This window comes from Pseudorasbora parva, chromosome 10, assembly GCF_024679245.1.
Source record: "Pseudorasbora parva isolate DD20220531a chromosome 10, ASM2467924v1, whole genome shotgun sequence".
Lineage (NCBI taxonomy): Eukaryota > Metazoa > Chordata > Actinopteri > Cypriniformes > Gobionidae > Pseudorasbora > Pseudorasbora parva.
Window position 1 is genome coordinate 31,623,708 of NC_090181.1, and position 26,954 is coordinate 31,650,661.

General features: G+C 37.0%; 1 protein-coding gene across 2 annotated transcripts; it reads left to right on the forward strand.

Moving 5' to 3' along the window:
• The first annotated feature begins 1 nt into the window (after position 1).
• prorp (protein only RNase P catalytic subunit) lies at positions 2 to 25,066 on the forward strand. Of its 2 annotated transcripts, XM_067455864.1 has the most exons (8): positions 836 to 965; positions 1,042 to 1,366; positions 2,060 to 2,107; positions 2,200 to 2,332; positions 11,061 to 11,168; positions 21,220 to 21,368; positions 24,524 to 24,719; positions 24,820 to 25,059. In XM_067455864.1, the coding sequence occupies exons 2-8, from the start codon at positions 1,092 to 1,094 to the stop codon at positions 24,949 to 24,951; spliced, it is 1,041 nt and encodes a 346-aa protein (XP_067311965.1). In that variant the 5' UTR covers positions 836 to 965; positions 1,042 to 1,091; the 3' UTR covers positions 24,952 to 25,059. The 2 variants fall into 2 exon arrangements, with proteins under 2 accessions (XP_067311964.1, XP_067311965.1); XM_067455863.1 differs by having other exon boundaries at positions 2 to 1,366; positions 24,820 to 25,066.
• The last annotated feature ends 1,888 nt before the right edge of the window (positions 25,067 to 26,954 follow it).

The following is a 26,954-nucleotide window of genomic DNA, read 5'->3' on the forward strand; positions in this document are numbered from 1 at the left end:
AGAGTGAATGGCTGCGCGCGCTGGTGTGTACTGACTTCAATACCCTTTGACTAGATTCTGTATGTTAGATGTTCTTGTTTACCGAGTATAATCACCAAAATTGCGTTTAAAAGAAAATAATGCAATATCTTAATGCGTTTATCGATCTGAAGTTCTCAATATTGTGTACAGAAGGACATTTCTTTAGCAGATAAGTTTCTGAATATGATTTATATCTATAAGTTTTAGGTTATATAGTATTAAGTATAACTTCATAAAGTCAATGTGCTTTGTATATGTTGACAAGTAAAACTTAATTCGCAAAGCAATGAGATTTGGGACATTTATATAAATCACCATTAAAGTAGTTCATAGTCTGAATATAGTAGACTTGTAAGGAAATGTCAAATTCAAGGACTTGCATGAAGCATCTATGCACATGGGTTGCCAACCCTCTGTATTTCAGGCCTTCATTGGCAGGTTTACCACAACATAACATTATGCTTGCAGTCAGGTTTATCATAAATCCACACACACAATTTTACAGCACAAAAGGAGACAAACAAGCAAAGTTAGACAGCCGAGTTACCAAAGAAAAAGGATTCACTCCTAAAACAAGGCCTGTATTCCCAACGTCAGTATTCGCAGCTGGAACGGCCAAAAAAACTGCTGAATATATGAAAAGGCGAGCTGGGGTGGATACAGAAGAGCTGTCAAGTAATACACCTGCGAGAGGCAGAGGATCTCTAAAAGTTGCCCTTCCTGATCATCCACTGACCACATCAGAGTGGGGAAAAATCAAAGAGGGTTCCTCCAAACCGGAGCGCTTTGAGATGCAAATGATGGAAGGACTGTTGGCAGCTAAAGCAGATGTCAACATCGCCAAATCTCTCTTGGTTTACGTGGTTCAAGACAAAGGGACCATTTCTTACGAACTCCTTTTGAGGTTCCTCACGCTGTGTGTCACTGCTAGACACCACTCTGAGGTATTTGACACTTACGACATCATGAAAACTTGCTTTAAGACCCTTGACACTGGAGCCTCGTCCCTGTTTATTAAAGGTTTCAGTCAAACCGAACGCTGGAGGGAGGCTCTTGTCGTGTTGGATGGCATGAAAAAGGCCCTCCTGCCATCTCCACGTAACTATGGTGATGCCATCGCTGGGGCTGTACTTCACGGTGACACTGAGACGAGCTGGAAGCTGTACGAGGAGCTCCTAGAACAGGGTCTCGTACCTAATCAGGACACCTGGCAGTGCCTGTTTCAGAGCGGCATCACTCAGTGTGGACAGGAGGACAAACTCTTTTCTGTCCTTTCGTATATGAGAGATAATCAGATCTACCCAGAGGAGCAGCTGGTGAAAACGATCAAAGTTTGGTTCGAGAGGTAATTATAATTTTATATATATATATATATATATATATATATATATATATATATATATATATATATATATATATATATATATATATATATATATATGTATATATGTGTGTGTGTGTGTATATGTTATATTTATATTAGTTCTTCTAACCCTCATTGATGGAGTGTGTATCATTTTATTTACCATGGAGGAAGACACATCATGGCTGTATTACAGAATGACAATGTCAAGATTCGCAATTAAATTGTGAAAGAATGGTTGTGAGGGAGCATGAATAATCATTTTCACCTCTGAGTCCAGACCTTAAATTCATTGAAAGTCTTTGGGATATGCTGGAGGAGACTTTACAGAGTGCTGGACTCTACATGATCTTGATCAAAAATGAATGCACCTCTTAATAAAAAAAAATGTTGCTATGATATTTCCATCAAGAGGTGCATACATTTTTGGTCAATATCTTGTATTGACACATAACATGCTAAAAACGTAATCACTGCAGTCATGATCAAATCACAGACTCTTAAGCATTTGCCTATTTTATTTAACAAATATGTAAAATTAACAAATACAGTAACAAATGTACATCTCATGGTTAATTCATGTTAGTTACTGTAATTCAACTTATTGTTTGTTTTATGTATTGTATTGTATGTTTATACATTCGATTATTGTAATTCTTTTTTCTATCTGCACAGTTTACCAGATCAGAAATGGAGTGGGAAGTTTTCATTTGTCGCCCCCAGGTACTAATTTAATTTTTCAGTTTTATTTAAATAAAATGTTCACACGGACTATTTTTAATAGATTATTGGTGTGGATATAACTTGTATTTTAGTGGAGAGTGCAAAAATTGCAAGGCATCACTGGAATCCATTCAACTGACTGAGGAAGAGTATGCTCAGCTGAAAGATGAAGTGATGAAAAAAGTGATAGAGGGAAGTGACATCTTCAACAAAACCACACCAGAGGTCTGTCTCCTATTTTATATCTTTCTTTTACCTGAGCTTATCAATGTCAATTTAATCTAGGTATATAGATAAAGTCTATATTTAAGCCAGTGTTGTTATTGATTATTAAAACTAAACTAAAACTATTCAAAATTATTCCCTGGCATATTAAATGAAAAATAAACTTAAAAAATGTTTAAACAGAAATTACCCTTCCTACTAGTTTCCTTGGCAATTATCTGAAATAAATAAACTTAAGTTCAGGTACTACAAGTATTAAATATGGTGAAATAAAAAAAATAAATTAAAGCTACATATAAATACTTAAAAAAAATATATAAAAAATAAAAGTAAAAGCTAAAATTTAAATTATTAATAAATACTATTGTAGTACATGCATAATACAAAATTATGAATTAACCCCCTCCCATGCAAAGGTTTCATTCTCATGAATAATGCAAACAAACAGATTACAAAATTTACTATTTCAATAATGAAATATGTGTCTATATATTTTAATAAATTAAATTAAATTCTCCTATAGCAGAATTTACTTGTTTATAAAAAATATATATCATCAGAATGTGCTTAATTAATGGCCTTAAAACTAGTTTAATTATCTTTATACTTAATATTATGTCTTGTTTTTGTTTTTTTATTGCTTTTGATTTTTCAGTGAAATGTGTTTTTATGAAATTTTCCATGTGTCGGAAGTGTGGTTTGAAATTCATATTCAGTGCAGTTTGACTCCACAAGATGGCGATAGCGTCCTATACATCTTGTGTTCAGTTTTCTACATGACTGATTAAACATGTAATACATGTTACACATTAAAGATTATTAGACTTTTTAATGCTAATTAGATCCTTTTCCACATGGAAATGATAAAATAATTTAAAAAACACATACGCTAAAAACTAAAGAAGCCTTCTGCGTGGTACTAAATAGACTGCAACTACGTGATAGACAGGTTGGGTAGTTGTCCAGAATTAGATGTTGTTCCATGCAGTTTTGAGCTCCGTCTTAAATGAAGTCTGCCCCTGAATTAGATGATGTTGTTGTCCGGATGGCTGCTTTTTTCAGGCTCTGGGGTCTATAGATGTCAAAAGCATGTGATCCTGTCTAGTTCCACATTTAGACATGATGTAGGGGCTTTCCAACACATGTTCCTTCATGTGTCTGTCGGGTCCCTGGTTTAGCAAGCTCGTGAATACAGTCCAACTGCAGACACAAGGTCACAAGGCTAGCGACAAATTCCATTTGCCAGAGAGAACAGTCACGTTTGTTTGCAAACGCCGTTCTCACGCATAGAAAAAGCATTACATTTCCAAGCACTGTCTCGGAAAGGGACATTTTTATACAGTTCATCTTTGAAAAACAAAGTACTCAGTATTGCCATAAACAATCTCTAATTTGGTCGTGCACATAATTGATGCTGAGGCATGGGTATTGCTTGTGTGCTTTTTGCTGTCATAAAATGCAACACAATGGGCTTTCACATTTCAGCCCTCAAAAGCCTCTCACATGAGTGACCCTGGAAAGTCCCTGCCTGCCTGTCTGCAGCACTGCATGGACTCCAGCCCCCCGCCATCGCTGCAGCAGAGCGTTATGAAGTGAAACCAGTGCAAGGCAGTTAAAACACCCCCAGTCAAAACTCTCCAGAAGCATTTAACAACCCCAAAACAATCATTTTCCCTTTAAAGGTCAAAAATTGTGCTATTGGGTGGTTGACATGACTTGTCCTGCTGTGTGACATGCAATACTTTTAAATGTTTTAAACAACAGCTTTTAAAAATTGCATTGTTGTTATTGTGATCTTATTTTAAATGTAAGATTATAAGATTTAAACACCATATTCACTAGTTCAAATGTTGTATGAATGTTTTTAAAGAAGTCTCTTATGTTCATCAAGGCTGCATTTATTTGATCAAAAATACAGTAAAACCATTTAAAAGACCTGATTTCTATTTTAATATAACATTATTTATTCCTGTGATGACAAAGCGGAATTTTCAGAAGCATTTACTTTAATCTTCAGGGTCACATGATCCTTCAGAGATCATTCTAAAGCTTTGTTTATACTCGACGCTTCCACACAAAACACATTTTTTGTAATTACACGGCTCCGCATCCGAAGATCAACGAGTTCTAGGCGAATCTAGCCGAGCATGACGTCTCATCACACCGCCACCCAGTTTGCACATACAAATTAGGTGATTATATTAAAAAAATTAGCCTACAAATGCAGAAATAAGCCCTTTTAATTAAAGATCCATGTTTAATATAATAATTATAATAATTCACGAAACTAAAAGGTTTAGTGACATTAGGAAATATTTAAGAGATCGCAATTTTTTTTGCATTTTTTGTTCTTATGTCACAAGTTATAATTTCAAGGTTTACTGAGTTTACACGATTCTTTTGTGGTGTGGTTTTTGGTGAAATGTACTAAAATAAATATCATCACCTGTGTACATTAGCCTACTTCTTCTCGACGCTTTTTCCTGATTGTTTTTTAGAACAATTACTCTGAGTCGCCCTCTTTCATTTCAAAGAATAGCACAACGGTGAGTGCGTTAAGTAATAACGCCTCGTCCGCTTGGGTAGGCGTGCGCGCAGTCAGCGGAGGCTCGCGTTGCGGAGCCAGGCGAAAGTAGAAACAAGGCTTCAAGGCCAATTCGCACTTTTTACAGTACGTCCCTTCTCACCAATTCAGCATGTTCAAGCTTCGACAGACGGTAAAACTGTAGACTTAATTTGTTAACTTAATTAATTAATTAGTTAATTTATTAACTAACATAAGCAATACATTTGTTAATGTATTTGTTAATCTTTGTTAACGTTAGTAAATAAAAATCCAACTGTTCATGGTTTGTTCATGTTAGTTCAGTGCAAGTTAAAGCTGCAGTCCGTAAGTTTTGCCTCTGTGTCGCCATCTCAATTTGAAACCTGCAGTTGCAGTTATTTGTGCAGTTATCTTCTGTAAGCGAGTTGTGCATCAGCTCCTCAGCGCAGATGTATCTAATGTTTTGAGGAGTATGTGCGGCTGTCAGTCACCGCACCGGTGTGGACACTGTCCTTCAGAATCACAGATTCTACGTCTTGAGTATAACCTAAAAAATTATTTTCACCTGATTGTCATCTGAACAAGTAACATATCTGCCACTTTTGGAAACAAAACATTACAATAAATCGTGCTGCCAACAATGATTAAATCTTACGATCGCTTGTATAACATCAGACTGTGCAAATGATTATTGTTCTCAAATTGTTTATGTTAACATCAGCATTGTGTGACTACATATATTATTAGCATGTATTAGCGTTACCTGTAGAGTTCAATTTTCGTATAGTCTAATCTTTAGTTATTAACTATGGGTGAATCTCCAGTTGTCACTGATGATGTCATTTGGACCTTTTTGGATTACAATCTGCCATCAAAATGATAAGTTTAATTACTCCAGCTACTGTGAGAAAAGGCTATACATGATCCGTTAAAGAACATGCTCCTCACGTGCGTTACTTCTACCAGAGCCGGACTCCTTCTTTATGTATACAGACTTGACGTAATTACACAAAGACATGTTTGAATTTCCTGTGGAAATCTGCCAGTAACACTCTAATTATAACACATTATTACTAGTTTAAAGGGGGGGTGAAACACTCAGTTTCAGTCAATCTCATGTCAATCTTGAGTACCTATAGAGTAGTATTGCATCCTTCATATCTCTGAAAAGTCTTTAGTTTTATTATATTTATAAAAGAAATATAGGCTGTACCGAGTCTTTCCGGAAAAAACCGAGCGCCTGGAGGCGTATCGTGTGGGTGGAGCTAAAGAATGATGAGCGCACACAAAGCGGTGACGTCCTCAAGCGTGGAGAAACCCATAGCTATCGATCGGATTCAGCTAATACATGATCCAGAATCAGGCTGAAATAAATTGAACAGGAGAAACAGCAACAGCAGGATGTCCGTCTCTGTGGTATGTACTGTATTTAGTGGCCTGTCAACATTTGTGTGTGTTTACTCGAGTTTATGAGGACATGATTCGGTTTATGGACTATTGTATGCGACTAAACCTTAGCAGTAGCAAGCAAAACGGTTTTGCACGTCAGACTAGTGTAACGTTATACATAGAACAACAATGGAGTAACCGTTAGCGCATTTGAATGACGAAGCACGCGATCGTGTCATTTACTGATGTTTACTCACGCGACGATAGCCAACAACACAGACATTTGAAGCAGTTTTACTCACCGGCTGCTTCCAAAGCAGGACCGAACCTTTATCGCTGGGACCGCTGCGTCAAAAACACACTTCTTTGGTATGATTTGATGAAGTCCTGTGACAGCACTGACCGTGGAGATCCGCGATGTTATGAAGCTTCCCGTCATTTCTGCGTTCAAATCGGTTCAAATGCAGCGCTGCCTTCCCGGAATGCTGTGCTGAAGCGTTGAAGTCGCTTGATGTCACCCATAGGAATAAAGTGGAGCGTGGCGCGTCTGAAGTGTTCACGGACGACTGGATCTGCACCTTGAGACCAGTGTTTATGGGACACTGGCATACATTTCCTCTCTCGCTCTAGTCTAGCTCATAAAAGGACCTTCCGCTCTATTAACGTCAAGCCGAGCCATACTCGGAAAAAACTCTCCGAAACTTGTGAGAAACCGGACGGAGTATTTTTGACACAGAAATACTCCATCAATCTACAACATTAGTCTTTGAAACTTTGTCTATGTTTAGGATGGGAATCCAAGTCTTTAACAGTGTAAAAAGCTCAGTATGCATGAAACAGCATTTTGCCATAGTGTTAACACATAATAAAATATATTCAGATTAGCATATCAACCATTTTTATTGTTGATCGGTATAAAGCCGCTTATTAATTTCCTTTCATTCAGTGGCCTGCAGCTTTTCAGGTCAAACGTGAGCTTTGGGGAGCCTGTTTTTCACGTTCCAAAAAAAGCAAGCCTGTAATAAAGAAAAGTACAGGACTTGCAGATGCCTTTTCATTAATGTCTGCTGTGGGGCACGGTGAAGTTTCCACATACTCTAATTTTTGTTCTCTTTCTATTTTTGGGTAGCTGCCTCTAATTTTTTATTAGAATTTCATGCATGCTCAGAACAAACCAGAGCAGGTTAGAGACTTCAGAGGATTAAAGAAATTTACAATATTTGCAATTGTGTGTTAATAATCACTCCAAGACTGAATGAGGCTGCTTAGATTGTCATGGGCTATTGTGTATATATTCCAAGTAGAAAAAAAGTAGACTGATCTCTATCAAATCTAGATTAAATTTATGAACGTACGAATACCAAACACACCCTTTGTACGTACACAAAGTTCTGCACAGCAAGCTGGTACAGCATGCACGTGACCTCTCGACACCATGGGGAATCCCCAGTGTTCCTTTTCCCATTCAACTTAACCTCTACGTGACCACTAGAGGATGCGGAGCGAAACAAAAACACAATAAAAACACGATGCAGGAGCTTCATCATCAAAATCTTATTGAATGTACATAGTTAAAACAAGAATTCCCTGTTTGGATTTCGTCCCCATGCTGAGAGCCCTAACCCTACTCAATGCTTCAAGAGTTTTAGAGAGTTGAACAACTGATCACCAACCACTAACCCCCACCAAAACCAAAGAGGAATTCCCCAAATATCCAGCTCCCCTTCCCCCCTCTTGCTGGCTCTTAAACCCTCCCCCTCTCACCCGCTAGCACAGACACGCTACTTAACACTCTCTTAACAAGATTTTTTGCATACAAAGTAGCTGCACTTATTTTTGTTTTGATGTCTCGCTTTCAAGTGTGGGCCTCAATCTTCAGCTTTTGCATATAGATGCCTTGGAGGAATGAGAATTGGAATTTTAGTAGGAAATATTCTCACGCTCCAGGCAGAACTGAAAGTGCTGGTTTCCAGCCACCTGACGGTCCAGGAATACTTGTGGTTTTGACAAACATGGCTCTGTGCGCGTTAAACAGAGGCTTGTGTATTAGCTGTTGGACTTAACTTTACCACATCGTTGTTTCCTCAACTTTAAGAAAGAACGTGCAGGGTTTGCAGTTTCCGCAAAGCAATGAGCTCAGGATTTTCACTCATTAACTAAACTCAAGTTCATCGTTCAAAATATCTGTTCTTGTATTTTAGTTTTGGGATGCATAATAATTTTCTTTTTCTTTCTTTTAAAAACATACTTTAATTCTGTATTTTGTAGAATGTCGATAGCCAAACACTTGATGACACATTGACTTCCATAGTATTTTTCCATGCTATAGAAGTCATCAACTGCCTGGTTACTAACATTCTTCAAAATATCATCCTCCGTGTTCGTTCACGGTTCGGAACAACTTTCAGAACCGATTTTCATTTTGGGGTAAACTATCCCTTTAATATCTTCATCCATTAACCTTATTTATTGACTAATGCTAGCTAGTTGATGTTTGGCTAGTAATACTTTTATTTGTGTAATATTTCATCAAGGTATGTGTATTTTAACTCAGCATTTGTGTACTTTGACCACCACTGATGAGCTCGGTGTACAGTACATGGAATGGTACAAATGTTTAGTAAATCAAAAGCCTGATGGACAGGTGAGGGAGTGACTTGGCCCTAATCCAGCTGGAAATTCCCTTAGATGTTTACATGTTGTGTCAAGGACAATTGTGAAGGTATTTCAGCCTCTTCTTAAACAACAACAAAGGAGAAGGAAGCCCCCCCCTCCCCCAAGGGGCCGTTATGCTCTTTGGTTATTCAACTGAACACAACCTGCTCACGCTTTTGAAGGTGAACCAGGTGTGGTCAAATTCAGTTTGAAGTTCTATTGTTTGACTGTAACAAATGCTTAGAGATCCCATAGGAAAAGTCAGGCATTCTTTAATGTTCCTGGGATGAAATGGATTAATGGGATTCACAATATAATTGTTTAGTTTTTTTGGCAATGCTCTGACAGAAATAACTTAAGTATGTTCAGTTCGCACCAGACTATCTGTAAACGCACTCCTTTATCTCTTAAGGTTGCATGCTTCGCTCTTAAACTTCCTGTACATTCATGAATGCACATATCTCAGCTCCTCACTTAATCTGATAATATATGTTTCATGAGTTTCAGGCAGGATCACTTACAAAGATATGTCTGTCTGCAATAAATGTCACCCGCCTGGCCTCGTGATTTTTTCCAGAAACAGTCTTAAGTTTAAAAGGGAAACGTGTAATATCTGCCACTAGCATCGCAAAACAGAAATGCAAAAGTATTTCTCCAACAAAAGCTTTCTAAGCTTTTATAGAAGGCTAAAATCTTCATTTGGTGCATTGTAATAGACATTTTCTTGGTTTAATAGCCTTATTTTTAGTGTTATTAATGTAATATTTTTGGTATTTATTAATCTTTTTAATGAGCATTTATTTATTATTTAATTTTAGTTTGTAATTTTTATTTAAAAATATATATATTTCTAATTTAGCTTTGTTTTTATTTAATTTAGATCTTTTTTTACTATTATTTATGTACTATTGTCCCATTTATTAGCATTAAGTATCTTTTATTTTTATAAGTTATTTTAAACAGTTTTAATTCGTTTAAATTTTAGGTATTTACTCGTATTTTTATTTTTTATATATATTTCTATTTGGCTTTCATTTAGTCATTTTAACTTCTTTTATTTAAGTTATCAAGTTCAGTTCTGTTTTCTATATATCCTTTGGATTTAACGTTAAACCAAGGTCCAAGCTCTGTGGTTATAAAAAATCCCAGAAAGAAAGAAAAAAAGAGTAGGGGTCTAACCAAGGCAACCTGGCCAAATTTCCCCATTGGCCACTGTCCATCTTCATGACCTCCTTAACATCCCTATATAATGATTGGCTTCATCACTCTCCTCTCCACCAATCAGCTGGTGTGTAATGGGCATTCTGGCCCAATATGGCTGTTGTCTCATCATCCAGGTAGATGCTGCACATTTGTGGTGGTTGAGGAGATTCCCTCCTTTTAAATGTAAAGCTCTTTTTGTACCCAGAAAAGCACTATATATGTAACAAATTATTATATATATGTAAACTAAAATATAAATACTTTTTATATTATATAAATATTTCAGCTTCATTTCAATTAACAACTACACTTTTTTTAAAAGTTATAGTTAATAACAACACTGGCTTGAAAGCTGAAATGTAATTCAGCATAAATGTTTTGCAGCTTTCCTTGTCTTGTGCAACACTGGTTGCTTTTCTCTTGTGCAATGCGCTGCACAACACCAAAGTGAAGTAATATTCAGTATAAGACCCCCGTCCATCCAAGCAACCACCGTTGCTCTTGTTAAAGAAATGGAATGACGGTTACAAGAGCGCCTAATGTTGTATCTTTACTGCCCCTTTTGTTTTAGTTTTTTTATTTTACTTTTTTGCATGGACTTTTAAAGTGTGGCTAGATTTAGCATCAGAATAAACAACATGGAAATATCACAATATATGAAGCACCAATCCTGCTCCTGGAGGGCCACTGTCCTGCAGAGTTTAGCTTCAACCCCAATTAAACACACCTGCACCAGCTAATCAAGGTCTTATTATGCATACTAGATACTTCCAGACAGGTGTGTTGAGGCAAGTTGGAGCTAAAATCTGCTGGACAGTGGCCCTCCAGGACCAACCCCTGGTCTACACCAATCTATACCATTTAATTGACAGTAACATATATTCACTGTATATGGTCATGATTCTGAGAATAACCACTTGTTTGTGTTCTGTACAGGAGCTTAAAAGCTTCAAGAGTTTCGTGAAGCAGAAGCCTCCCTTTGATATTGTCATTGACGGTCTTAATGTGGCTAACACTACGCCGAAGGCCACGCATTCTGAGACGGTGAGTAGGGTTGCTTTAACTGTTTGGATGTTCCGATAGAGGGCTGATTTGTCTGTGACTTATAGGTGACCTTTAAATCACTGGCTAGACAGTCAACCTACTCTGATTTAAAGCACTAAATGTCTAAAAAATATAGCTGGCAGCTTGTTTACCTTTATGTTTGTGTATTCAACTGGTCAGTAAGCATAAGTAAAGAAAACTGAGAAGAGTGCAAGAGGATCCTGGTGGGGGTGGAGGGGTGGGCTGTTCTACTGCAATAAAACCGCCCCAATTTCTCATAGTTTCCAACCTGAAAGACCCCAAACCCACAAAACCCAGCACAGTTACTCAAATGAAAAATAGGGAAATTTCAATGTCCATGTAAAATGACACAGAATGTGTTACACATCAGCCCTCCTACGAAGTGGTATTAGTCCCAGTAGTGGCTTTAAATTTGGTTATGCTCCTTTATTATAGTACCTAAGGCATCATGTGTAGGTGGGTAGATGAAAAATAAGGGTGAAACAGCATTTTTTATTTTATTTGGTTATTCTCTTTTATAATAGTACCTAAAAGATGTTTTGGCCTACAAACAGGCTAGAATATATTTATATAAGCACCTTCATCCCACTATTCACATAATAAAATACTTCACTGAAAACCAATGACTTGATAAGGCATCATGTGTAGGTGGGTAGATGACAAATAAGGGTGAAACAGCATTTTTTTAAATTAAAGTTCTAAATTGCTTGTGAATTGTAGGAATATTCAAATTGTGCATTTTTTTTCACAGCTGTTTTTCGATTATATTCTTTGCTTGTGCCATCTTTTACCACTCACTCCAGTAGAAATATTGTGTAAAATTAGAAAAAATATTTGAAAATGTGTTTTTTTTTATTTTTATATATATATATAGTTATATTATGCAATGTTTTCAAATGAATATAATTATTTAATCAAGTTAACATTGTAAAGGTTATTTAATTGGGTTTGAAGTAATGTCACACCACAGGACATCCCGTCACACCACAGGATGAAATTAGTCACTGTATGAACATTTATGGTCAAATATATTGAATACTTTTGTAACAAACAAATTAATTTGCATCTCTATTTAAGCAGTAATTAATATATATATATATATATATATATATATATATATATATATATATATATATATATATATATATACACACACACACAGTTTATTTATTTTACTAATTCCATTCAAAAAGTTAAACTTGTATATTATATTCATTCATTACACACAGACTGATTATTTCAATTTTTTATTTCTTATCATTTTGATGATTAGAACTGACAACAAAGGAAAATCCCAAACTCAGTATCTCAGAAAATTTTAATATTACTTAAGACCAATACAAAAAAACTTTTTTTTGGAAATCTTGGCCTACTGAGAAGTATGAGCATGAAAAGTATGAGCATGTACAGCATTCAATACTTAGTTGTGGCTCCTTTAGCCTGAATTACTGCAGCAATGCGGCGTGGCATGGAGTCGATTATGAGAGCCCAGGTAGCTCTGATAGTGGCCTTCAGCTCTTCTGCATTGTTGGGTCTGGCATATCGCATCTTCCTCTTCACAATACCCCATAGATTTTCTATTGGGTTAAGGTCAGGTGAGTTTGCTGACCAATTAAGAACAGGGATACCATGGTCTTTAAATCAGGTACTGGTTGCTTTGGCACTGTGTGCAGGTGCCAAGTCCTGTTGGAAAATGAAATCTGTATCTCCATAAAGTTGGTCAGCAGCAGGAAGCATGAAGTGCTCTAAAACTTCCTGGTATACGACTGCTTTGACCTTTGACCTCAGAAAACACAGTGAACCAGCACCATTAGATGCCATGGCACCCCAAACCATCACTGACTGTGGAAACTTTACACTGGACCTCAAGCAACGTGGACTCTGTGCTTCCGCTCTTCCTCCAGACTCTGGGACTCTGATTTCCAAAGGAAATGCAACATTTACTTTCATCAGAGAACATAACTTTGAACCACTCAGCAGTCCTTTTTGTCTTTAGCCCAGGCGAGACGCTTCCGACGCTGTCTGTTGTTCAAGAGTGGCTTGACTAAGGGAATACGAAGCTGAAACCCATGTCTTGTATACGTCTGTGCATAGTGGTTCTTGAAGCGCTGACTCCAGCTGCAGTCCACTCTTTGTGAATCTCCTCCACATTTGAATGGGTTTTGTTTCACAATCCTCTCCAGGGTGCGGTTATCCCTATTGATTGTATACTTCTTTTTCTACCACATCTTTTCTTCCCTTCACCTCTATATTAATGTGCTTGGACACAAAGCTCTTTGAACAGCCAGCCTCTTTTTTAATGACCTTTTGTGTCTTACTCTCCTTGTGCAAAGTGTCAATGGTCGTCTTTTGGACAACTGTTAAGTCAGCAGTCTCCCCCATGATTGTGTAGCCTACAGACTGAGAGACCATTTAAATGCCTTTGCAGTTGTTTTGAGTTAATTAGCTGATTAGAGTGTGGCACCAGGAGTCTTCAATCACATTTTCTGAGATACTGAATTTGGGATTTTCCTTAGTAGTCAGTTATAATCATCAAAATTAAAATAAATAAACATTTGAAATATATCAGTATGTGAGTAATGAATTAAAATAATATACAAGTTTCCCTTTTTGAATGGAATTATTGAAATAATTCAACTTTTTGATGGTATTCTAATTATATGACCAGCACATGTATATTTATTTTTAATATATGTATAACATATGTATATTGTATATAATATTTACAATATGTGTTTAATATATATATATAGAGAGACGGAGATGTATTTATATTTATGTATAATTTTGCAAACATAACAGACGAAAATTCTAGCTAGACATCTGAGTTAATAATGTCACGCTACAGGATGGGCTGTCACACCACAGGACTTGTTCACCTTTGCCGCCATTTTGAGTCTGAATAAGTTAATTGTTTTAAACCTGAATATAGCCCCGTTTCCACCAAAATTACCTGGAACATTTTGTACCAGGTAATTTGTATCTTCTCTTGTCAACATGAGCGCGGCGCGCGCTGTCACGTCATGTAAGGACGCACACTTAAAAGTAAACGGTCAGGTCGTTTACATGGTGAAAAATAGACTATAAAAAAATGAATAACGAGTAACCGTATGGAGGAGATTCAAGCTGGGCTGCTTTTGCTGGTTATGTATAGGTTTACTAAAGAGGTAATTAACAACGACAGAAAAGAGCAGCATATTCAGAAAGCTTGTAAAGCTAGATTTAATATGCCAATGTATATTATTATCAGCTAAATAATATTATCAATTACAGACATTGAACATGAGATGGCTCAGACGAACGCGTGCCATCAGACAGAGAGCAAGACTGATATTTACTGAACACAGAACGAACCTCGCAAAATACTTTTAAAAATGCCGGTTGAAATAAAATGCTGCGTGAGCTCAACCAATCAGCATGTTCAGCGTCCAAGTCCCGCCCTTGAAAGTTCCTGAACTTTGAAAAAGTACTACCTCGCGAGCAGGGCTGTTTGGAGGGGAAATATTTACCCGGAACTTCATTTAGACCCTGGTTACTGCGGTCTAAACACATCGAGTACCACCCCAAAGTTCCTGGTTCCTGGGTAAAGTTCCTGTGGTGGAAACGCGGCTCATGTTTCTTTTATTTTAAATATTTTTCTTTTTTCTTATACTAGATCAGTCACACCACAGGACTATGAAAAATGGACACGTTCATGGTCTGACAGAAATGATGAAATTTATCAAATTAATAAGAAATTAACACTTAACTTTTAACCTCTTTAGCACACCCAAACATTTGGGGGATTTCCTGGTAGGGGGCTTGACTAAATTACCCATATGGCTGTCCATGTAACTGCCAGTACAAAAATCTAATATCCTATGTCACACTGCAGGACAGCATTTGTGTTTCAAAACTAAACGTACTGTAAATATTATCTTAGTACTTTTTAGCATTTTGAAAACTTAAGTTAATTAAGTAAATACATACAAAATAATGCCAGGGCATTAATTAGCTGCTCCAAGCATATCTGCTTTATTTTACTAATATTTACATTTGATGAGTCATCAATGTTACAGTCACACTGCAGGACATTTTGCTATTCACCTTGAAAAATGAACAACACCAAAAACATTTTATGTCCCAAAATCATAATATTGAAATAAAATGATGATCTATGCCCCACTGGCATGTGTTGTTTTAGTTGAAAAATGCGGTTCAGTAAACATTTACACTTAATTACAGAAAAAACATGCATCACGTAATTTGCCGATTGTGTGTATTGCATAAAACTACTACTTTGTTTTGTACTTTGTTTATTTTGGATTAAAAAAATTCTGCAACTTTGATTGGGCTTTAAATTGAAAAACACACATTTTCAATGTGTGCGTGCGTGCGTGCGTGCATGTGTGTACACTGATCAGGCATAATATTATGACCACCATCATAATTTTCTGTTGATCCCTTTTGCTGCAAAATAGCCGTTGAGGCACGGAACACCCCTGAAGGTGTTATGTGGCATCTGGCACTAAGATGTTAGCAGCAGGTCCTTTAAGTCCTGTAAGTTGAGAGGTGGGGCCTCCAGGGATCGGACTTTGTTTGTTCAGCACATCCCACAGATGCTTGATTGGATTGAGATCTGTGTCAACACCTCAAACTGAGCCATTCCTGAACCATTTTTGCTTTGTGACAGAGTGCCTTATCCTGCTGAAAGAGACCACAGCCACCAGGGAATACCGTTTCCACGAAAGGGTGTTACATGGTCTGCAACAATGCTTCTATTTTCCTCTATTCCCTCCCTATTCTAGCTTGTGCTACTCTAGGTAATGTCCAAAAATGCGTATTTTAGGGACTTTTGGCCTCTTCATGATGGATTGCTTCATGTATTCCAAGAAGCTTTGGATAAAAGTGTCTGATAAATGAATAAATGTAAATGCTTAGGTAGGTGTTACGTATCAAAGTCCCACGTGCATCATTGAGCCTTGGCCGCCCATGACCCTGTCGCCGGTTCACCACTGTTCGTTCCTTGGACCACTTTTGATAGATACTGACCACTGCAGACCGGGAACATTTTTGTTTAAGAATTGCAGTTTTGGAGATGCTCTGCCCCACTTGTCTAGCCATCACAAGGGCAAAATGTTCACCTACTGCCTAATATATCCCACCCACTAACAGGTGCCGTGATGAAGAAATAATCAGTGTTATACACGTTACCTGTCATAATTTTATGCCTGATCAGTTTGTATATATATATATATATATATATATATATATAATATATATATATATATATATATATATATATATATATATATATATATATATATATATATATATATATATATATATATATAAAATATACACATTACAAAATAAATCCTAAATATATACAGTGGGGCAAATCCTAAAAATATACAGTCACCAATTGTGCAGGTTCTCTCACCTAAAGGGTTACTTCAGCGATTAGCATATGGCTTTGCATCAGTAGAAACCCTGGAGTATATTCGAATGACCGTGCTTCAACTTCTCAAATAATTCCTATGAAAGTTAAACTTCCAAAGGCATGAACTGAAAATGCGCCAGACTGAACACATGCTGTGAATGTATGCCACGAGCGCGGACGCATTTACCTCAGCTCCCATCTGGAGAGCTCATTCAGCTCATTCATCATGATGAATTGATGATGACTCCTGCAGCATTTGTGCTGTGACACTCGCTTGGCGACTCACTCATTATATTGAACAGACACAGTTTTTAATTGTAGTGTCTGTTCTCCAACTGAACTGATTTTATGAAAATGAATGTGGTGGGAAAGTGTTCCAGTAATCCAGTAGCGGCATCTTTGGGAATGGCCTCATAGGGCAGCGAAGCAGTGCATTCTGGGAATTGATGTCTTTCATCCCCATGAGACAACTACATTTTTTGTCTTTTCTGTATAGAAGGCACCAAATTCAAAAATAATTACACATTTCTACTACATTAATGACCCAGTTTAAATACAGATTCATCTTCACAGCGCTGAAGTACACCTTTAAAAAGATGATAGAGGCCTGACATTTTCATCATAGGTACACTTCATATGAGAGACAGAATGATCTAGAAAATCACATTGTCTGATTTTTAAAGAGTTCATTTGCAAATTATGATGGAAAATAAGTATTTGGTCACCTACAAAAAAGCAAGATTTCTGGCTCTCACATACCTGTAACTTCTTCTTTAAGAGGCTCCTCTTATATTATTATATGTGTATTAATGGCACTTGTTTGAACTTATCAGTATAAAAGACACCTGTCCACAACCTCAAACAGTCAGACTCCAAACTCTACTATGGCCAAGACCAAAGAGCTGTCAAAGGATGCCAGAAACAAAATTGTAGACCTGCACCAGGCTGGGAAGGATGAATTTTCAATAGGTAAACAGCTTTGGTGTGAAGAAATCAACTGTGGCAGCAAGTATTAGAAAATGTAAGACATACAAGACAACTGAGACTTTCCTTCGATCTGGGGCTCCACGTAAGATCTCACCCCCTGGGGTCAAAATGATCACAAGAACGGAAAGCAAAAATCACAGAACCACACGGGGGGACCTAGTGAATGACCTGCAGAGAGCTGGGACCAAAGTAACAAAAGCTACCATCAGTAACAATCTATGCTGCCAGGAATTTAAATCCTGCAGTGCCAGACGTGTCCCCCCGCTTAAGCTAGTGCATGTCCGGGCCCGTCTGAAGTTTGCTAGAGAGCATTTGGGTGATCCAGAAGAGGATTGTGTGAATGTCATATGGTCAGAGGAAATCAAAATATAACTTTTTGGTAAAAACTCAACTTGTTTTGTTTGGAGGAGAAAGAAAGCTGTGTTGCACCATATCTACTGTGAAGCATGCGGGTAAAAATATCATGCTTTGAGGCACCTGGACCAGGACGACTGATCCGTGTAAAGGAAAGAATGAATGGGGCCATGTATCGTGAAATTTTGAGTAAAAACCTTCCATCAGCAAGAGCATTGAAGATGTAACGTGGCTGGGTCTTTCAGCATGAAAATGTGTTGCCCAGCGACAGCCCTAAAACATCCCTGAATTTGAGGAGATTTGCATCATGGAGGAATGGGCCAAATTACCAGCAACAGTGTGTAAAAACCTTGTGGTGATGTACAGAAAACGTTTGACCTCTGTCAATGCCAACAAAAGGTATATAACCTTATTGAGATTTACTTTTGTTACTGATCAAATACTTACAATAATTTGCAAATAAATTATTTAAAAATCAGACATGTGATATTCTAGATTTTCTTTTCCCATTCTGTCTCTCAAAGTTGAAGTGTACATATGATTAAATTACAGGCCTTTCTCATCTTTTTAGGTGGGAGAACTTAACGGACTTAATACTTTTTTGACCCACTGTACATGCATGTGTGTATTTGTAATAATTATATACAGTACACACACACACACACACACACACATTATCTAAACACAAACTTTTACTTTGATTGCTATTATGGTTTCAAAAAAGATAGAGTATCTTTTCACTATACTTCCCCAGTTGATGAATGGCAGTACATTGTATGAGAAGCTTTTTGAAATGTTATGTTTAAATATGCAAATTAGGCATTATCTAATTAAATGTGCACATACCAAATCAAATGTATGTTACAAATGAGATATATGAACAATCCTCTCCAGTAAAAACATTCAGATTATACCTTTTTGGTCTATTCAAGTGCTATTGAACCAGAGATTACTGGCTCAGTGCAGGAGAAAAACACAAATTTTGACTTAGATATGTATTTTAATTGATATATAAATAGGTTTAGTGAAATTAAATAAATGCTTGAATGTGTATTTTGGATGTTTTCTGAAATAAGACATATGGACGCAAAATAGCCCAAAATCAAAAACATTGACCAGTGCATGAAAAGATATAGTAGTATCTTAGTAATAATAGTATTTAGTATATTGACGCAACCAATATGTTTAACACTAAATACTTCACTTGACATTAAGCTACAAATGTTGATGCAACACAAACTTCCTTGACCTTTCTGGATCCTTTTGCTTTCTGGCCACTCATCCATGACACCCAACTGCACTTTTAGTTTTTTTATTCACTGCAGACGTGCGTCACACAGTCACACATTATTAACACAAACAAGCCCCATAGCAATTGTAGCACCAAGGCAGGGGATTTTACACTCATTTTGATATGACTAACCCTGTATTTTAAGGCAGACATGTGCCTTTTGTGGTCAAGTTTATTTTGGGTGATAACATTTACCCCACTTCCTTGCTAACTGGCACATCCAATGATATGCTTGTATTAACCGGTTTTCTCTGCAGACAGTCTGAGCAGTGTCTGCTGGGTGTGAAAAAGAGGGCTTCAGTTATCTTGTGGCCAAAGTAGGCATATGTGTTTTTGTTTACAAGCTCAGTAACAGGACCGTATGCACAGAGAAATGAAATGAGTGCAAATTTACACGTCTAACATGCTGCAAGGATAAGTGTCTCTTTATCTAGAAATGCTTAGGCAAAGGTCATAATAAATTACAGGCAGAGGTTAAATTTGGATTGTGAAACAGGACAATCATGTGTACGGTGCTTTCCAGAGTAACCCAGCCCATCTGTGGCTCACCGTCCACTTCCTTATCATGAATTAGCAGAAAATGATCACACCTGCAATTCCCCAATTAGCACTTCCTCATGAGTAAAATAAAACAAGGTATACAAGACAGACTGGAATTCATTGGAACTTACTTTGCGTATTCAAACTATAGATGATGTTACTGTAATCTAAATTTGAGTATGAAATATATTTAGAAGGTTAATACAATGCAACTTCAAAGCTTTTTAAAATCTTTTTTAAAACTGATGCAATGCATATTTTTGAGTTATGGGCAATGCGTTTAAACAAGCTTTAGTTGTTAAATAACATTTCATAGTGTTTAAATTCCTTTTGGACTGTTTTTATGTCAGGCACCTGACATGGAAAGTGTACCAACCATACTTAAAAAGAGCAGTTTTTACCAGTGTTTGAGAGAGTTCTGCAAACTTTTTTACTCTGCCACAAGTATCAGTTGGACTCCTCTGGATTATGCACGATCATGTTTACTGTTCCTTGTCACTTCCTAATAAAAGAGCCATGTTTGCAGTTGTGCAGCGTGCCACCCTGACATTTGAGAATATTAAAATTGCTGGACAAAAGTTTTTCAATGATCTCAACAGCTTTAAAACTAGCTTTATATATATATATATATATATATATATATATATATATATACATTTCTGTTCATTTGTTTGGACAGTTGTATCACCTGACATTTTGGAAAGCATTAAAATGAATTCAAACAAAATAGGTTTATAGAATAATAATTTGTCATATTATTTTAAATTGAACACAAAAATATGCGTGTGTAAAAAATGCATACATATATATATATATATATATATATATATATATATATATATATATATATATATATATATATATATATATATATATATATATATACACATACATACATACATACATACATATGGTTTCAGAGAAGTTACTAAAATTGGTCAAAATTGTCCAATTGTCAAAATTGGTCACTTCCTGCAAAAAATATATTATATATTCATATATTTAAAATAATTAAGCCTATCTCATGAATAGGGGTCTTAAATCTGAACAGATACATGCAAACCTTGGATATTTTTAGAACGCGGTTATAACCTTTACTGACCGCACTTTGTAATGGGGTACTGGAAAAACAACTTCCTGTGCAATCAGGAAACTCCCCCCTCATGGTGTGTGTATGCGTGGGTGGCACTAATGTAGGCTAAAACAATGTGAGCAAGAATAATTTTCCCACAGATAACCTGCTAAAGGTCCCAAATTCATCTGTAACGCCAAGGGAAATTCCTCCAAAAAAAGTCAGAGTTCACTTCATAGAGAAAGTGATGAATGAACTGAGGTCTCTCATTCATTAAAAACTCAAACATGAATGACCTCATTTATATCCAACATCTGAATGGAAACGGCAAAAAGGTCACTGAGAGTGTGAATTATCTCCGCAGTTGCTTTCAGTCGTTTCGGAGCTGGAACAGCAGGGTCTGAACATCCTGGTCCTCGGCAGGAAGCACATGCTACAACCTTCCCGGAACTGGGACAGACAAAACATGAACAAGATCAAGCAGAAAGCCCACTGCTTCTTCACTGAGAACATGTAAGTATGACCCCCATTTCCTCAATCACACTGTACACCATGTTCCAAAACAGCCTACGTAAGCAGCCATTTAAAGGGTTAATTCATCCCAAAATGAAAATGTTCCCACTTTAATGATGGATACGCACTTTTATGGACTTCAAAACTAAAACAGACATTCCCTGCCATTATAAAGCTTTGATTAGCCAGGTCATTTTTTTATTTATTTAACCGCTTAAGATCTGGTACCAATTTTGGGATTTCCACCTGGATTTGGCCTACCCAAATTAAAAAGCTTCCCATACACACATACAATTGTGTAAATTCAAAATATTGGTGTCATTTTACAGGAAACACTTTGAAGATACACAAAACACTGCTAAAAAAAGATAAACATGTTTGTCTAAGCTGTAAAAAATTAGGCGCTTTTTGATTTATTTATTTATTTATTTTTTTATATATATATATATATATATATATATAAATTCAGTTTTGAAAGTGTGTAACTCAGGCTCTGTGAGCTCTAGCACCTTGCAGACAGTTTCAGTTTCACTAAAATCCAGAAAATAGTGGAAAAAAGAAGTTTGTCTGTGTCATGTTGTATGCAAGATTTACTCAAATGCATCTGAAGGGAGGACCACCCCCCCCCATTTCCCCCTCCCCTTACCTTGCTACACCCCCCACACCCAACCATATACAGTGATATAAATGCAATATCCCAGTGTCATTCAATTCATTTAATATGCTGGAAAAAGCCCAAACTGTCTGCCGGGTGCTAGAGCTCACAGAGCCTGAGTTACACACTTTCAAAAATGAATTTATAACAAACAAAAAATCAAAAAGCGCCTCTCTTTGGGGGTTATTACAGCTCAGAAAACCTATACTTACATGTTTATCACTTTTAGCAGTGTTTTATGTAAATTCAAAGTGTTTCCTGTAAAATGACACCAAATTTTTGAACTTAGACCACTGTATGTGTGTATGGGAAGCTTTTCAATTTGGGTTGGCCAAATCCAGGCGGAAATGGTACCAGAGTAATGAAAAAGTGATGCCAAAGTGATGCATATCTCCAGAAATTAGACATTATAAGCATTCAAATGGTACCACATACGAGGTCATAGCTCCTCCACATACATTTAAAATTGAAAGTATATAGATGACGATGTCATTCTGGACCCCGTACAGGGTCCGTGGAGTTTAAGTGGATAATTCGAATTGTATTCGTCTGAAAGAAGGATGTCGTATAGGATGTCTTGAGGGTGAGTAAATCATGGGCTGATTTTCATTTTTGGGTGAACTAACCTTTTAAACCTTTTAATACAGTGGATCATATATGCATTGTAAAAAGCTCAATTCATCCTAGGCTGTATTTATGAAAATAGCTGTGGAATACACACTTACCTAAAGGATTATTAGGAACATCTGTTCAATTTCACATTAATGTAATTATGCTCAACCAATCACATGGCAGTTGCGTCAATGCATTTAAGGGTGTGGTCCTGGTCAAGACAATCTCCTGTTATGCAACACCCTTAAGTTTAAGGGAAACCTATGGGCGATCTTAAGGGAAATTTTCACTTAAGGTGTTTTATGCAACCGGGCACTGAACTCCAAACTAAATGTCAGAATGGGAAAGAAAGGTGATTTAAGCAATTTTGAGCATGGCATTGTTGTTGGTACCAGTGGGGCCGGTCTGTAGCCTGACGTGGTCATACTCAATTCTAGTCAGAATATGAGTCTGATACTGCTGCATTGGGCTGGGATTATGGGGCGTGTTTCCGAACCAGGAAAGACATCAATTAGATAGACCTGCTACAACCATACAGAGCAACGGAGTGACGCATTACTTTAGTTTACAGAACTCAACTGCACTGTGTTGCCAAGTCCGCATTTTTTTCCGCTGGTTGTTTTCCATGTCGACGGGTTGAAATCACTATTATGTGATATATAGACCCATGAATGCGAATTTTAGCAGGCAACCTTGCCAATATAACACATATTTTACCCCCCCAAACGCCTTTTTTTTCTGAGGCGGATAGGCTACAACAGCAGAAGGCTCCACCAGGTACCACTCATCTCCACTACAAATAGGAAAAAGAGGCTACATTTTGGTGAGACTACAGCTCACCAAAATTGGACAGTTAAAGACTGGAAAAATGTTGCCTGGTCTAGTGATTCTCGATTTCTGATGATACATTCAGATGGGAGAGTCAGAATTTGGCGTAAACAGAGTGAGAACATGGATCCATCATGCCTTGTTACCACTGTGAAGGCAGCTGGTGGTGGTGGTGTAATGGTGTGGGGGATGTTTTCTTTGCACACTTTAGGCCTCTTAGTGCAAATTGGGCATCGTTTAAATGCCACGGCTTACCCGAGCATTGTTTCTGACCATGTCCATCCCTTCATGACCACCTAATAGAGCATCTTTGGGATGTGGTGGAACGGGAGCTTCGTGCCCTGGATGTGCATCCCACAAATCTCCATCAACTGCAAGATGCGATCCTATCAATATGGGCCAACATTTCTAAAGATGCTTTCAGCACCTTGTTGAATCAATGCCACGTAGAATTAAGGCAGTTCTGAAGGCGAAAGGGGGTCAAAGACAGTATTAGTATGGTGTTCCTAATAATCCTTTAGGTGAATGTACACTGATAAGCCAAAACAAGACCACTCATAGGTGAAGTAAATTTCTTCTGAATATCTCCTAATAAGGTCACATTTCAAATTCTGGGTAGATTAGATACAAGTGAGCAATAATTTATTGTAAAAAAAACCTGTTAGATACATGAGAATCGGACAGGAGTAAACACCTGGGCAACTTAGAAGAGGGTCAACTTTTCATGGTCAGACGATGGGGCCATAGCATCTCTGTAACCACATGGCTTGTGAGTTGCTCTCAGTAAACAGTGAGAATTTATATATGAGATTACGTATGATGTATGGGACAATGTTGCCTATATAGCACACTCAAAATTCTTCACATTGGAGGTTCTTTCAGTTATGCCATCTAGAAGACATCACTATCTTTTGTAACAGTTTCAGTCGAATGTGTCACACATTAACCAATCACTTCCCTTTCTCTGTGTAAGTCACTTTAAACGCACAATGATTTCATTCTCTAAGCATGAAAGGTATTTTTGATAGAGTGCACTGTTTTTCTTGGATGACCGCCACAGGTCTGAAGACGACCCGTTTCTGCTGTATGCTGCTTTGCACTCTGGCGTTCACTGTAACTTTCTTAGTCGTGATCTGATGAGGGATCACAAAGCCTGCTTGCCAGACAGAGCAACCAGACGCCTCTTCTTCAAGTGGCAACGTGGACATCAGTTGGTAATCAGTCATTATGTCCCAGGAAAAAGGGTTCGATTTCAGGTAGGTTAGTTTAAGAATGGAGAGAACCTTACGTAATCACCAGTACTTAAAGGACTAAAATCTTCATTAGGAAGGCTGTTGACTTGACTGTGTTTTTCAGAGGATCTCTGCTTACGACACAATCGTTCAGACCTCCGGCAGCTCCTGGCACATTCCGTACGATGAGAATGGAAGAGATAGAGCCACTTATGAAGTTCCCCAGAAATGGCTCTGCCTTACTCAAGAACATTGAGGCTTTACTCACTGCTGACTGTTGATTTCAAACATTTCAATTAAAATCAATTAAAAAATACTTTGCAAAATGTCCAGTTTTGTTTCTTCTACTGCTTATATACCCTTACAATCAAACGTATTCAAACCCACATAGACAACTTACAAAATGTAAGCTTTTCTAAATACATATATGTAAATTCCACTTTAGTGGCATATTAACAGTGATCATGCCGATATATAATATAATATTTTTGGATTTCATTATATTCATCATTGCTGTTTTTAAATCACGTTCTACACTGTAAAAAAACATATTTAAAAAATAAGTTAAAAGCCTTACAATTTTGAGTTCATTGAAATTAAAAATATAAGTAAGTTAATATAAATAATTTTTTTGAGAATCGACAACCTTTATTCAAATATTATTCAAAGATTTTGTAAGCATATTGGGTAATTGTGTTTTATTTGTGATGACGCAGGGAAACATGCCAAATTGTGCTATTTTCTTAATTTATTAAATTTTTTATGTGGTTCAGATACAATAATATTCTATTTTCTATTTATTAAACCAATTTCCTTTATTGTAACAACAAAATTTTTTTTTAATGAACTCAAAATTTGAAGGCAACAAAAGTTACTTGCTTTTTTTTTTATTAAACCAACAATATTTTTTTACAGTGTAGTTAGATAGGTACACAATTGTTAAAATTAGCTTTAGTTTTGACACATGTATACATTTGTGCTGAAGTTGAGTATCAGATGTGGCCAAGACAAAACAGCTCTCACAAAAGCTAAGAGAAGAAGGCTGTGGCTACTCTAACATTTCCTAGACACTAAACGTTCTCTCAGTTGGCAGTATTGTTTGTAAGCTAAATAGAACTTTAAACAAGCATTGACTTTAAGCCTGACACCTTGAGAAACGGCACCCTTGACAAAGAGAACATAAAAGGCTTGGCTTCAATATGCTAAAGGAATTTGGATAGGCCTGGAAAACTTTTTGGACCTATAGATCAGTTGTATGTCTGCCACAAAAAAGTCATGGCTTATACAGTGGGGCAAAAAAGTATTTAGTCAGCCACCAACTGTGCAAGTTCTCCCACTTAAAAAGATTAAAGAGGCCTGTCATTTACATCATAGATACACTTCAACTATGAGAGACAGGATGAGAAAAAAAATCCAGAAAATCACATTTTCTGATTTTAAAAATTTTTATTTGCAAATTATGGTGGAAAATAAGTTTTTGGTCAATAACAAAAGTTCATCTCAATACTTTTTTTTATACCCTTTTGTTGGCAACGAAAGAGGTTAAACATTTTCTGTAAGTCGCCACAAGTTTTTTTACACCCTGTTGCTCCTCACTGCAGATCTCCTCTAGAGCAGTGATGTTTTGGGGCTGTCACTTGGCAACACAGATTTTCAACTCCCTCCAAATATTTTCTATGGGGTTGAGATCTGGAGACTAGCTAAGCCACTCCAGGACCTTGAAATGCTTCTTACAAAGCCACTCCTTCGTTGCCCGGGTTGTGCGTTTGGGATCATTGTCATGCTGAAAGACCTAGCCACATTTCATCTTTAATGCCCTTGCTGATGGAGGGAGGTTTTTACTCAAAATGGCCCCATTGAATCTTTCAATTTTTTTTTGAATTTTTCTTGATTTTTTTTTTTTTTTTTTTTACACGGATCGGTCGTCCTGGTCCCTTTTCAGAAAAAAAGCCCCAAAGCATGATGTTTCCACCCCCATGCTTCACAGTAGATATGGTGCAACTTAGCATTCTTTCTCCTTCAAACATGACAAGTTGAGTGTTTACCAAAAAGTTCTATTTTGGTTTCATCTCACAATATGACATTCTCCCAATCCTCTTCTGTATCATCCAAATACTGATAACGAGGTCACACCATAGTTGCCAAGTCCGCGTAGAACACGCAAATTTGAGCTTCTTTCTTTGGCAAGTGACGTCAAAAAATCTCAAGTTGCAGGTCGTGTTTTTTTGGGTTTATTTTAAAAAATGCGGTTGCCTGTTA

Bases quoted from the DNA above. Each gene is read 5' to 3' on its own strand.
- prorp (XM_067455863.1), top strand. From the start codon at position 381: ATGTCAAATTCAAGGACTTGCATGAAGCATCTATGCACATGGGTTGCC. The intron at 1,367-2,059 runs GTAATTATAATT...CTATCTGCACAG, and splicing joins ATCAAAGTTTGGTTCGAGAG to TTTACCAGATCAGAAATGGA. The intron at 11,169-21,219 runs GTGAGTAGGGTT...TTATCTCCGCAG, and splicing joins AGGCCACGCATTCTGAGACG to TTGCTTTCAGTCGTTTCGGA.